We start from the raw sequence: 14181 nt of genomic DNA, 5'->3' as shown, positions 1-14181 counted from the left end.
CGTGGCCATTAAAAATAAGGTTTGTACCAGCCTGGTCTACAGAGTGAGATCCAGAACAGGCACCAAAACTACACGGAGAAACCCTGTCTCAAAAAACCAATAAATAAATAATAAATAAATAAGGTTTATATAGATTGGATGACTTATGAATTCATTTTTAATGTTCATGACAAAAGAATGCACAATTACATGTTCAGTAAAGTAGCAGACAGTTTAGAGAAGGCAGTACGTGATGTGTCCCTCATACCTACTCACAACCAGCTCAGCATCTCTTCTCACCTTGAATCAGTTGTCTGTAGGCCCCAGAGGCCTCTGTGCAGGTGAGTGAGGCCTGGAGGTCTCTGGGAACACTGTGAAGACTGTGAAGATTGTGAGATTTGCTTCCCCATAGGCTGGCAGAGCCCGACACCAGCACCAGGGTTCCCAGATGAGAATCATGGACAGACTTCAGGAGGTTGGCTGGAGGAGATCTGAAGAGCCCAAGGGGAGGTCAGCAGCTTCCAGAAGGGAGGGCCTTAGTGATCTGTGTACTTCACTTTGGTGTTGCCCTTGGGAGGAAAACGTTGCCTTCCTGCTCCTGTGGAAGTGGCTGTATTTAGGGTGATCCCACAGTTGACTGATTCCCATGTGTGGTAAAGAAAAGCATCCAGCTGCACACCTAAGGAGGTCCAGCTGCTAGAGAGAGTAAAACATCTAGCTAGGGAAAAGGCCACTTGAAGACTTTGCTGTCCTCAACAGAAAAGTAGCACAGCATGGAGAGTCCCATATAGCTTCTGAAATGCTTCCTGCAGCCCAGGGTTCGACTGCTAGTTGAAACAGCTGTGGAAGGGAAAGGAACTCTCCAGAAATGTGAATCAGTAGTCTGTGAGATCAAAACGGTGTATCTCTAAGGCAAAAAGACAAACGAATGGTCAGAGACTTACCGATAGATCTCTGTAGTAGTATTGCAAGAGAAGCCGCATCGGAGGGAAGAGAGAGCGTTAACTTCCTGTTTTCATTTTCCCATCCACATCAGTATCTTTTTTTAAAGAATTTAATGATATAAACAAAGCTCCTGTTTATTATTTTCAAGGAGCAGATAGACAAGTCTAACAGTGGGAGCAGGGCCATCTTTGACTCTTCTGCTGACTTCATACTGGGTCACCATGCCCAGCCTTAATACAAGGGGAGGTGCTTAGTCTTACTGCAACTTGATATGCCGTGTTTTGTTGATATCTGTGGGAGGCCTGCCCTTTCCTTAACAGAAACAAAGGAGAAGTGGATTAGGGTGGGGCAGAAGGAAGGTGGCAGGGAGGGATGGGAAATTACGTTTGGGATATAAAATAAATAAAATTTTTTTTAAAGATTTATTTTTATTTTACACGCATGTGCGTTTTGCCTGCATGTTGGTCTATGTACCACATGTGTTCATGGTACCTGCAGATCCAGAAAAGGTATCAAATCCCCTGACACTGGGGATAAGGACAGTGATGAGCACCATGTATGTGCTGGGAGCTGAACCCAGGTGCTCCGTAGGAGTGGTCTCTCCAGCCTGGTACTCTCTTTTTAGTGGAGCACATGAAGGCACATACATACTGCACATGAAGGCACATACATACTGCACATGAAGGCACATACATACTGCACATGAAGGCACATACATACTGCACATGAAGGCACATACATACTGCACATGAAGGCACACACTGCCAGCCGTGTTCCTGGTGTCCTCCTCCCGAGGAGCTACTAGACCTCCTTTTTAGTGGAGCACATGAAGGCACATACATCCTGCACATGAAGGCACATACATCCTGCACATGAAGGCACATACATACTGCACATGAAGGCACATACATACTGCACATGAAGGCACACACTGCCAGCTGTGTTCCTGGTGTCCTCCCCCCGAGGAGCTACTAGACCTCCTTTTATTGTAATGTTAGCAGTTGTCGCTCCTTCCTTACTGACACTTCTCCGTGATCAGTCTTGGTGATTTCTTTTTCATGGGATACCGCCAGCACCTTGGCCTCCCAGTTCCTGATCCGTTGTCATCCAGTAATCTTGTCATCTGTTGTTTGTGTCCTGGACCTCCTCATTGCCAGGAGTACCATCTGTGCACTCCTAGTGCCTTCTTGCTGGTTCCCTGAGTCCGTTGCCTTAATAGCTGACACTGGCTGGAGAAATGGTATCCTTAAAAATCAGCCGGGCAAGTTCAACTTTTAGCCAGCCAGAGCTTATTTTATTGAAATAAAATAAACTTCAAAGCCAGCATATTTAAATGAATATTTAATAAAATATGTGTTAACATCTCACTTCTTTTTAAGTCTGTAGATTGTTTCTTGCGAGATTTTGGAAGTAAATCTGAGAACAAATACAAAGCTGCATATATATACTTCACGGACTGTAAGTGCCTTTGTAAAGGTTATTACCTCACTGTTTAACATGCTGGTACTTTTAGTGTCTGCTTTTTAGTTTATGTCCATGAGCATTTTAGAATCTTAATCAAAATTCCAATTACCAGAAAGAAGCCTATGGGAAAGTACCAAAGAAAATAGCCTTTTTGTTTGGCATATTTTATGGGAGAAAAAAAATCTATCATATTTTCCCCATTGTATCATTTACATGGAAAGCAGAGGAGAGGAAAGAAGTCCTGAGACATTTATGTTTATGCTTTGTTACATAACTATATTTCAATAAGAAGTCTGAAACCAGACGGTGGTGGCACACACCTTTAATCCCAGCACTCGGGAGGCAGAGGCAGGCGATCTCTGTGAGTTTGAGCACAGCCTGGGCTCGAGAGACCTTGTCTGGGAAAACAGCAGCAACAGAAGCCTGTTATCCTGTGTTTCATGCTTTGTACTGACCGTCTGTCTGCGGGATGGTCTGCTTTATAAAATGCAGCTGCTGTGCATAAAAACAGTACTGCACGTTAGGGAATGTATTCAGAAGGAGTAAAGACTTACGGACGTGTGCTTTCCTCCTCAGTTTGCCCGGACAGCCTCTTTAACAAGATTAAGGCATCTTGCTCCAAGTCAATAAGAAGATGTAAAGAAATAAACATTTCCTTTATTCCACATGAGTCTCAGGTACTGGTCATTTTCATTTTTTAATTTTTGCTTATAATGGATTTTCACAATTAGTTTTATAAGCTTGTTCCTAAAGCATGGTCTTAGGATGTTTTATGTATTTATTGGTAAATGTTGTGCCTAATCTCCAAGGAAATATTCCCATAATAAATAGAGAAACATGAACAAAGATTGGAATACAACATGAATGATGAAAAGAGGAGCTTACATTGCATATCTGGCCCCAAATCCCATGTCTGTGAAGTCTCGTCACCATTCATTAGATTACGAAATTCAAAGATTCTTTTTTAGCTTTTGTAACTCTTTGTGATATTTAAACAAAAGTTTTAAATAAGTATTTGATACCATATACCTGGGCACTGACTGTCCATTTGACACAGTTGATGAGTCTTTGAGTAGTGATAGTGGTGATGGGAATAACCACCAGTAGAGTGCTGCTCTGGCAGATAGTTCTCTTGGTCGCTTTACATAAATTTAGAGATTTCAGCTTTCCACTAGTCCGTGGATACTTCTATTCCCATGGTTTTGTTGTTGTTGTTAGTTTTTTTGTTTTTAAGACAAGGTCTCACTGTGTAGCCCTGACTGTCCTAGAACTCACTCTGTAGACCAGGCTGACCTGGAACTATAGAGTCACCTCAGCCTCCTGAGTGTTGGGATTAAAGGCGTGCACCGCCGTGCCTGGCTTGTGCACCCATTTTAAAGGCTGGAAATTTAAGAGGTTAAACAACAAATCCCAAGTTACATACCAGTGAATAGATAGGCTTATTATACTCAGTTCTCTGTTTAGATTTTAGATTATACAAAGGAATAGTTGGAGGTTTTTTTGAACTACCAGGTCAATATTTGGGAATAGAAAGATCCTAGATACAGCATTCCTCTTTTAAGCTTTGCTATCTGTGACAAAGACTATAATTCAAATTGGAAGATTTTAAGATTCAAAATACTTAAGTTTTCTTAAAATTCATCCTTTAATACAATATATAAGTTTAGTGTAGGATGAAAATAGGCTATCTAAAAGCATGTGTAAACAGTGAATTTAAGCAGTAGTGTAGTAAATGCTGTGGACATTTCACTTCACAACAGATACTAGTTTCAGCCCCAGAATTCATTCAGAGCCTATATTTGCTGTGTTTTCAGGCAGGAATTCCATAGCACTGTGACTTAAGTTGATGCTTTATGGCAGAAAATATCTATGTATATAAAGAAGTCCCTTGAGAAAGGTTACTGCCAGTCTGTGAAATATGATTATTTAAGGTCCTCTTGCTGTGTTTTTTCCTACATTTTTCTCTCCTAATTTACTTCCTTGATATACATCTTATGAAAATTTTCTTACAAAAATTATTTTGAGGTAGTGTCTGATTATACTAATAAGTACTAGGATTACAACTGTCTAATACCATGCCTGACTTTACCTAATAAGTTTAATTGATGTGGAAAAATTATGATGATAATAAAAACATATTAGAAATACATGTGACATACTACTAAATTTAAACTTTGAGCTAGGAGCAGAGGCTGATCTGACATGCTATCATAATATTATTTCAGGGCAGGGTGTGATAGAGCATGCCTAAAATAGCAGCCCTGGGGAGGCAAAGGCGATAGGTTGGCAGGAACAAGGCGGCCTGGTCCACAGAGACTGGAGACCGCTGGATTTAGGGTCCACATAGACTAGAGACCGCTGGATTTAGGGTCCACAGAGACTAAAGACCACTGGATTTAGGGTGTCCCCTGTGAGATGATGAGCAGAAGAGCCATCTGTTCTCGTTCGATGAAAGAGATACAGATACAAAGTATTCCAAAGTCGATCAGTTAGGATTAGGTTCAACTGAGCAGAGCAGGAAAATCTAAACTTCAGTGGCTTAAACAGTGTGAAAATGTACTTCTTCCTGCATAAAAAGTCAGGAAATGGGCTTTATAAACCTTACATAGTATAGTAGCTCTACAAATGTCAGGAGCCTGTTCTCTTAGGCATTCCCTTCATGAGCCAGATGATTATAGAATTATTATACTCCTAATTGAGGCAGCAGGATAAGAAGATAAATAGCAAGTAGAGAGACAGAGTGAAATAAGAACCTTCATTTGTACTGTATTCGCTAAAATGTAGTCCCACAACAACCCTAAGCACATGGGAGATTGAAAATGTCTTCTTAGATGGGCGTGTGTAGCTGTGCTTCCTGGTGACCTGGAGTTGTCACTGTAAAGTAAGGTGTGTTTGTTGAGGACACCTGGCACAGTCAGCCACAAAAGGAATATTTACTAGGAGATTGGGGATTCATTTGTAAAATGAATAGAATTTTTCATGGTAGCAATTAAGAGGTCCAGTCTAAGGGGTAAGAATAACCTGAATGCAAAAACAGAAGCAGAAAGATATGGGGACAGTGGGAATATGGGTCACAAGGAGTGTTGGTAGAATAGATAGGTCTTACCATAAGCTGGCTGAGACTGTAACTACAGGAGGCTCCAGCTTCCTCAAGATAATAGCGACAGGTGAGCTGGTACAGCAAACTTTGGACTGATCCTCAAGTCTTAGAAGTCACTATGCCCTTGTAATGCCCCGTTCTTTGTTAGCTGAGCGAGTGAGTGTATCTGAGATTTCTTTGTATTCATGTTAAGTCTTTGGTCTTTCACAGTGACTTCTGATTGGGGAAGAAAATCTTTAAGGATGTGATTCTAAGCTAGACAATTAAAGAGGTGTATATCCAGCCTTGGGAAGTACTAGGTTGTGATTTTTACAGTTTTCTTTCTGCCAGGCATTGGATGTTTTCAGTTTGGGACTTCCGACTTCGGACTCCTTTCTCTGTTGCACAGGTTGTAAAGCAGTCAGTACACTCTGTATTTGAGCAAGACTTGAAGGAGGGAGGCAGACTACACAGGAGAAGACTGAGTCAGATGAAGGGTAAAGCTGAGCAATGAGAGCTGAGTAAGATACAGACAACTGTGTCAGGAGACAGGCCGCAAGCACGGGTCCTCTGATGCTCAAACACAGCTGATTTTTCCTACTAGATGTTTACAATGGAGTCTCCAGATTGACAGTGTAACTTTCCTTGACCTAACTTAGGTTTATACTCTGGACGTCCCGGACGCATTCTATTACTGTTACAGTCCAGACCCTAGTAACGGCAGCAGGAAAGAAGCAGTCATGGAGGCAATGGCTGAGCAGATTGTGACGGTGTGTGCCACTCTGGATGAGAACCCTGGAGTGAGGTATAAGAGGTAAGGCACCGCGGTGTGCTCATTGTGATAAGGTATGGCTTTGCAGAGTAGAGTTCCCCTGCACGGTTGCCAGGCTCTGCAGGAAGAAGATGGAGAGTGTAGGCTTCAGAGTAACCACGGCCTCTGTTACTAAGTTCCAGAACTAAATTCGGTTTTGTTTATTGATAGAGAGTTTTGTTTGTTTTATCGGCTTATGCTTCGAGAGCTCTTTTATTGGCTATAATCTTGGCATTTAATAATTTATCATTGCATTTCCACCAAATTTAAATGGCTTTATTATCTGGACACTTGTTACAATGTCTAAACATTTCTAGTATTTGATCCCAGTGGGCATTTTAAATACATTTTAGAATCTTACATACCTTTATTTACTTTTTCTTTACAAAAACAAAGTTCACTGTAAAGTACATTCATTTTATGTATAAGGTTTGTTAGGTTAGTTCATTCCAATATGAACAGTAGCCACTTGACCCTCCTGTGAAAAACAGCATCCAAAGTACCACACCACCCACCTGATTCCTCCTGGCCACCTTCCCTTTTCCTCCCCAGAGCAAACTGCTGCTCACCTTTGACATGTGGCTCAGTTTTGTCTGATTTTGAACTGCTCTAGATGAGGTCATAGGATTTTGTTTCACAGTTTTTGTTCAGTGTTACTTTGTAAGGACTATGTGTTGTCAGTCACTTCGGGCTTTAATCCTGGCTCTGCTGCCGGCTGTGTTTACTCTACTCTTAGAATTTATAATTAGAAAACCAGCGGTGATGATAGCTCTCTCCCGGGGTGGTTAGAATGAAGGGCGTTCACCTGTACATCACTAAGAGATGGCAACACACACACTGCTGCTACATGCAGTGAGTGCACATTGCCTGTTCCTTGAGCACGTTCGTTAGCTAGATATTGGCATTTGTGCAGTTGATTGTGAACCATTTCATTGCAAGTTTATGTACTACTGTACACTCCATCACTCTTAATGTGGGCATTTTAAAGTCCGCTATTGGGAGCTGGCAGGATGGCTCAGCAGGTGAAGGAGCCTGCTCCCCAGGGTCTGGTACCCTGAGCTTGAGCCACAGGACCAACATGGTGGAAGAAGAGAATCACTTATCATAAGCTGTCCTCTGACCTCTGTACCTGCACTACTCCATGCTAGTATCCACAAATAAATAAATAAATGTAGAAAATAGTAACATCTGCTGTTAATTATTAAAGCAATATCATCTCTAGCTCAGACATCACCAAACACGCTTTTTACCTTGGGAATTAGAACTTGTAAAAAATATGCTAGTTATGATCTGGCTTAGTGGAGCTGAGCTAAGTGGTTTGCCTCTTACTAGATAGAGTTTAGTTGCCTTTAAGCTTCTACTATTGATAGTTGGTTATGCTCAGAAAAGTGAGTAAGCATAAACCATTTTATAATCTAATAGTTTGCATACAGACATTTATTTATTAAAAAATGAAACAGCAGCCATAGCTTTGGCTCCATTGGTAAAATACTTGCCTTGCAAGCATAAGGAACTGAGTTCAGATCCCCAGCAGTCACAAAAGCCCATGTACATGTGTCTGCCACACCAGCACTCAGGAAGTAGCCAGCCAGTCTAGCTGGAAGGGTAAGCTCAGTTTCAGTGGAGACCCTGCCCCAAACAAACAAGGTGAAGGGTGACAAGAAAACCCCAATGTTAACCTCCAGCCTCCACAGACACACAGATGGGCTCACCCATACACACACACATATCACTACATCGTAAATACACAAATTCTACCTGTTCTCTAACAGAATTTTCCTTTATGGTGTATAAACTGTTAAGGTAAATTCTAAAATAAAATTACCTCTTTTTCACTTTTTGATAATTTTTTTTTTAAATTACTCTTTGTAGGTATGCCTTTATTTTTAAAATATAAAACCAAAAGATTCTTAAACACTTTAAAAGCCTCATATGAGGACCCCCCTTCCCCATTTTTGAGGTTAGTGTGCTAGTGGAAGAGCATTTTCCCCCATTTTTCTTGTAGGCTTAGAAAATAATACTGATACCCCTGATCATGAAGTTACAACTTAAAGTATGATGCTCCCACTCTTACTGTTCATTATTAAATACTTACTTACTTTATTTATGTTTGTGTGTTTGTGCCTGAATGAACTTATGTGCACCACATGTTGCCCCAGAGGCCGGAAGAAGGACTGGAGTTACAGGCAGTTAGCTGCCTCATGTGGGTTCTAGGAACCAAACCCAGGTCCCCCACAAGAACAGTGAGCACTTGAAACCACTGAGCCTCTCTGCCAGTGCTGCCATTTTATAAGACAGAGCATATAAGGTTTCAGTCAGTAGCTATACTGCAAAACTGAGCAAAGGAGAGAGTGTGAGGAAATACCACACTGCTTCTAAGGGCATAATTGTCACTTCATTGGGAAAGCAAAGTTGAGCGTGCAAATACCCTCTGACCCAGGGTTCATCCCTCCATATTCAGTGTACCTAGAGAAATGCATACATGCAGAAATGTGCCAAGCATATTTTTCCATGTTGTTTTTAATAGTATGAAATTGAGAATGGTTTCAGTGTCCATCTACTTTCAGGGGTGAATATATATAATCTGGTGTAGTGATGGAGGGAGGGGGTATGGGAATGGCAACTTAATATGTAATATTTTATTCCTTCATATTAAAATATCTGAAGCACATGCTGAAGCTATGGCAGTTATGTGATATGTTTAATATCTGAAGTTTTCCATATTTGTAAATTTTTGCATTTTATAAACATAAAGTTGCAAAGTCTTATTTTAGAATTTAACTTTTACAGTATTGTAAAGTGTGTCCTGAAAGATAATTGTTAAAACATTTTTTTCTATTTCTAGTAAACCTCTAGATAATGCCAGTAAGCTTGCACAACTGGTTGAAAAAAAACTTGAAGACTACTACAAAATGGATGAAAATGGCCTAATAAAGGTAATTTATAAGTGGCAAGTAATGACTACACGAAGTCTGTACTTCTTTTGTAAATCCGAGCAGCCTGTGTTCATTCATTTTCTAGTATGGATTTGGAGATCATAAGGTGGTCTACAGTTCTGATCTGAGAGTCCTTAAGCAGAAACCGTAGTAGATTGTGTGGTTTGACGGTGTACTCTAGGAGGAGGCTGGAGGCTTTGAAGTCATTTAGTGAATAATCATGTTAATTAAGGCATCTTCTTTGAACTACATTTTTGTCTCTAGAAAGTGGAAATGATAATGCCTACTTTTAAGCTAATGAAAGGATTAAATGAGTTAATATGTATGGAGTCTTCAGAATAATGGCTTCCACTAAGTTAATATTTAATAAATGCTGGGATTCCCACTATTAATAGCTCTGCAACCTTGAGTTGTTTCTCATCTCTGAAATGAATGAGATAATGTGTACCTTGCTTGATCGATATGAGAATTAGATGAGGTAACATCTAAGTATCTTGTACATGTAAGAGTAATAAATAGCAACCTTTGTTATTGTCTTCTAAAAATTATGTAATGTAATCAAAGAGTAAGGTTAGGACCTGGGGAATGCCAGCATATAAGTGTGGCTGGAGAAGGAAGAGCTGAGGGAGGAGATGGACAAGTGGTGTTGGAAGCTGAGAGGCTGTGTCACAATAGCTGGAGCATAAAGGCAGGAACTGCCTTAGTTCAGAAGCGGAGATGGCCAAGGAAACCACTGATTAGCAGTGCTGTGCCGTTAGCGGCTTGAGAGGAATACACAGAACACAATGGCAACACAGGCTGGGACTTATCTTACTCCAAACCAGTCTTAGAAGGCATCCTGCAGGAAGAGGCCTTGAGCTTCAAGAATGACTATAGCATGAGAAAGATGATAATAATATAATTATCTCATATTGCAAGAGTAACAGTTCTTTGGGTAGAGACAAAAAAACGGTAAAATTCAGTGTTAAACAACGTGAATGGAAGATGTCAGTTTAGAAGTTCTGCTGGTTACTTGAAAAGTTAGTGACTTTTGGCTTGGAGGTCTAGTGAAAGCTGTTGTTCTGTTACAAAGATAGAGTGGCTTAATAACCATAGTGGGCAGTGAATAAAAATATTTATTAAACCAAAGACTTTTAGTAAATATCTCTTTAGTACTGTATGGTTTCAGTGGAAAAAGGGCAAAATGCCCACTCGCTCTCTCCCTCTCCTTTTCTTCTTTCTCCTGGGAAATGACATGTCAGTACATCAATTGATTGATACCTTTCTTATTCAAGCACCCTTTTTTCGAAGCCTTTCCTGACTCTTCAAGCCAAGTGCTACTACCATGGTCTTTCATATCCCAAGCTTTTCTGTGAATGCCCAGGACTGCCTTTTACTTTGTGTTTCTGCAGACTCAGCTCATGGATGTTGTGTTTCATGGTAATGCATTTAACCTTCACAACAGTCTCACAAGGGAGAGGGTCTGTCATTTTATATCATTTTTGCCAAGCAAATACTAATGTAAGAAAGGTTGAAAAACTTAGCTGAGATCATGCAACAAGAAACCGACCATGACTGAACTTAAACCTAGATTTGATTCCAAAGTCTTTATCACTGTACCTTCCTGCTTCACCTTTATTAGGAGAGGAGGTAATTCAGATGTGTTTTAAAAGTCTAGCTTATGTGATTTACCTCTGTCTGCTAAGTGTAAAGTTATTGGAAATGCTGTCTGAATTATAGTTAGTTACTTCTTATTTCTTCGACTAATAAGCTAAAGAGTTAGCTATGTTTAAGAGTGAATTGTGAACCAGGATTGGCACCACAGGCCTGTAATCCTAGTTTACTTTGAGGGCTGAGGAAGGAAAATCACAAGTTCAGGGCCTGCCTGGGGTACAAAGTGAGCTCAAGACTAGCCTATCAAAATCAAAAGTGAATAATAGCTTACTGGTAGAGCATCTGCCGGGTGTGATTCCCACTGCCACCACCCTCTTCACCCCTCAGAAGAACTAATTCAAACATTAGCAGTAGAATTTTCCAAACACTGCTACTCAGCCACTGTTTAGTGGTTGGTGTTGGGTTTGAGTTAATGTTAACAGGGTTTTTATTATGATTTATAGTCTTAGTTGTCATTAATATAATCTGTTTTTTGTTTGTTTGTTTGTTTGTTTGTTTGGTTGGTTGGTTGGTTGGTTGGTTTTTTTGAGACAGGGTTTCTCTGTGTAATAGCCCTGGCTGTCCTTAAACTTACTCTGTAGACCATACTGGCTTTGAACTTAGAGAGATCCACCTGCCTCTGCCTACTGAGTGCTGGGATTAAAAGCGTGCACTACCACTGCTTGGCTAATATAATCTCTACTCTTAAAATAGCATAGTAGTCAAAGTACAAGCATTGGATAGAGCTGACGTAATGCTAAGCTGTGATGGCCTCATTGTCATTGGGTATGATAATGTCTGTCTCAAGGGTTGCTGTAAGAACTGGGAGGTAGTACCGCTGTGAAACAAGTATGTCTTTGTTGTCTAGCAAATGTCTAACACAGAACTCAAGCAGTAGCTACTAGTCATCATTTATGTCAGCCCTACTTTTGTGGAACTGAATGGACAAGAAGACAGCTTTGGCCAGGAGGAGGAAGAGTGTGTGTCTGTAGGCCCAGCACGTGAGAAACTGAGGAAGGATGGCGAGGAGACCAAAGCCAGCCTGGGTTAGCTACATAGTGAGATCCCGTCCTGGAGCAAGAAGAAAAGAAAAAAAGACTATTTAGGGAAAGCTAGATGTTACTTCTTCAAAGAAAATTAGGGAATATTATATTGATGTATATAGCCTCTTAATCTAATTATGAAAATGTTAGTTGTGTAGTCTTGTTTTTCCCGACTGTGACACTCATGTTCTGTTTGTTTTAATATAATTTCACATCTTAAAGCAGTTAACCATTTGTTTTATTGTGTGTTTTTGTTGAGGGAAAGGATTAAACTTACTTTTATTAAATATTAAAATTATTATTAAAAATTTAAAATATTAAAAATGTGTTCACATAAAGATACTGAAATTTCTTAAGATAATTTTATCTTGTTATTCTAGGGTAAAACTCATTCCCAGCTCTTAATAATTGATCGTGGCTTTGATCCTGTGTCCACTGTCCTGCATGAACTGACCTTTCAGGCAATGGCATATGATCTACTACCAATTGAGAATGATACATACAAGCAAGTATAAATTGAAGGGCTGTAGAGGGCTTGTAGACAGACTCTCTAATGACTCACGATGACAGCAGAAATCTGAAAGACCTGTGACCTGCTTGTTCAGAGAGCGCTCGCTCTTGCCCTCTCCCTCTCCCTCTCCCTATCCCTCTCCCTCCCCCCTCCCTCTCCCTCTCCCTCTCCCTCTCCCTCCCCCCTCTCTCCTGTAACTGTAACCCTGACAAAATCTTCACTCTGTAAGCTAATGGGCAGCTTCTTTAGAGCTTTTAAGTACATTTACCTCGTTAACTACTCCACAAGAGAGATGCATTTAAACAAGTGGAATTAGGACTTTTCACTTACATTCAGAGCTAATGTCAGGCCCAGTATTATATTTCTTTTTTATTTGTTTATTTTTGTTTTATGTGCATTGATGTTTTGCCTTCATGTATGTCTGTGTGAGGGTGTCGGATCCCCTGGATCTGGAGTTACAGACAGTTGTGAGCTGCCATGTGAGTGCTGGGAATTGAATGCAGGTCCTCTGGGAGAGCAACCAGTGCTTTTAATCACTGAGCCATCTTTCCAGTTCCCCATTATTATATTTCATATATATTATAGTCGAAATGATTTGGCTGTGCTTATTCTAAATCATATACCCCAAAGTGTCTTGTCAATGTAATTTACAGTAGCTACTGAGAATAGGCACAGTTTTACTGTTTTCATAGTTATTGATGTAATATTTAAGTAAGGATATTACTTTTCAAGTAAGGGCAAGTAAGTGAAGTGAGATAGCTTGTCTTGAGAAGCCATTTTACTTACCATCATTTAATTTACACACATACACACATACTCATTGTGCTTTTTGACATCATGATCTCTAAATTCCAGATAGTCATTTTTCAGCCAAATTTGAAGCCAGGCACACAGCACACCTCCGTGACTCCAGCATTTGGGAACATTTAGCAGAAGAATCATGACTTTGATGCCAGCCTGGACTACATGGCAGGATTCAAGCCAGATTTACCACTTGAACACAGTAGTAAAAATGAGCATTTGTTTTAGGAAATTTTGTGTATATTGATTTAGTAGAGTTGGGTCAAGTGATTCAGACCTATAATTCCAGATGCTTGGGAGGCTTAGGGAGGCTTAGGCAGGAGCATCACAAGTTCAAGGCCAGTCTGGGCAATATAGTAAGACCCTAACTCAAAAAAAATTTTTAACATTTAAATAAATGAATAAAAAAAGGACTTAGTTGTAGCACACTTGCCTAATATGTATGAAGCCCTACGTTAAATCCATTTTACCACAAAAATAACCTAGTTAAGTAACAGTAGTTTATTAAATAAATGCAACTTTTGACAATTATGATACTTTGCAATTTTTCTTAAATTGTGTATTTTCCATTGTGTTTTTTAAACCTTGATTTTTTTTTTTTTTTTTTTTTTTTTTTAGTTCTTCTGTATTGTTTGTATCAATATTAGCCAGGAAATCAATAGAGCCATTTTTCTATTGTAAAAATTGTTTTCAGTTTGGAATTTTCAGAAGTATTATCTACACCCCTGTTACCCTCTAGGTCTCCAATCTGCATTGTTCAGTAGGTTTTGAAAAGAATCTGGTGTCAGACAATAAAGAATTTGGTTTTAGACTTGCCAGAAGTTTTAGACAGCACTTACCTAGTATTAAAATGTGTTCTCTCCAGGTTTAATTGCTCAAGAATAAGGAAGGTGGTTAATTTTTTAAAAGACAGCAATACCCTCTTTGACCAAGTCACAGAAGTTCAGAGAGAAGACCGATACAGGAGTCTAAACTCCCTG

At 39.8% G+C, this 14181-nt stretch overlaps 1 protein-coding gene across 2 annotated transcripts in view; it reads left to right on the top strand.

Moving 5' to 3' along the window:
- Nucleotides 1-14181, top strand: part of Stxbp3 (syntaxin binding protein 3) — a 43387-nt gene that overhangs the window by 13348 nt on the left and 15858 nt on the right. For both annotated transcript variants that reach the window (XR_004945178.1, XM_036189698.1), the window contains exons 5-9: nucleotides 2304-2382; nucleotides 2965-3065; nucleotides 6127-6281; nucleotides 9124-9214; nucleotides 12270-12394. Coding sequence is in view for 1 of the 2 variants with exons in the window: in XM_036189698.1 (XP_036045591.1) it covers nucleotides 2304-2382; nucleotides 2965-3065; nucleotides 6127-6281; nucleotides 9124-9214; nucleotides 12270-12394 (551 nt within the window). In the remaining variant the exon portion in view is untranslated. The remainder of the gene's footprint in view (nucleotides 1-2303; nucleotides 2383-2964; nucleotides 3066-6126; nucleotides 6282-9123; nucleotides 9215-12269; nucleotides 12395-14181) is intronic.

Source organism: Onychomys torridus, chromosome 6 (assembly GCF_903995425.1).
Source record: "Onychomys torridus chromosome 6, mOncTor1.1, whole genome shotgun sequence".
In the NCBI taxonomy this organism is placed as follows: Eukaryota; Metazoa; Chordata; class Mammalia; order Rodentia; family Cricetidae; genus Onychomys; species Onychomys torridus.
This window is presented reverse-complemented; position numbering and strand designations above follow the sequence as displayed.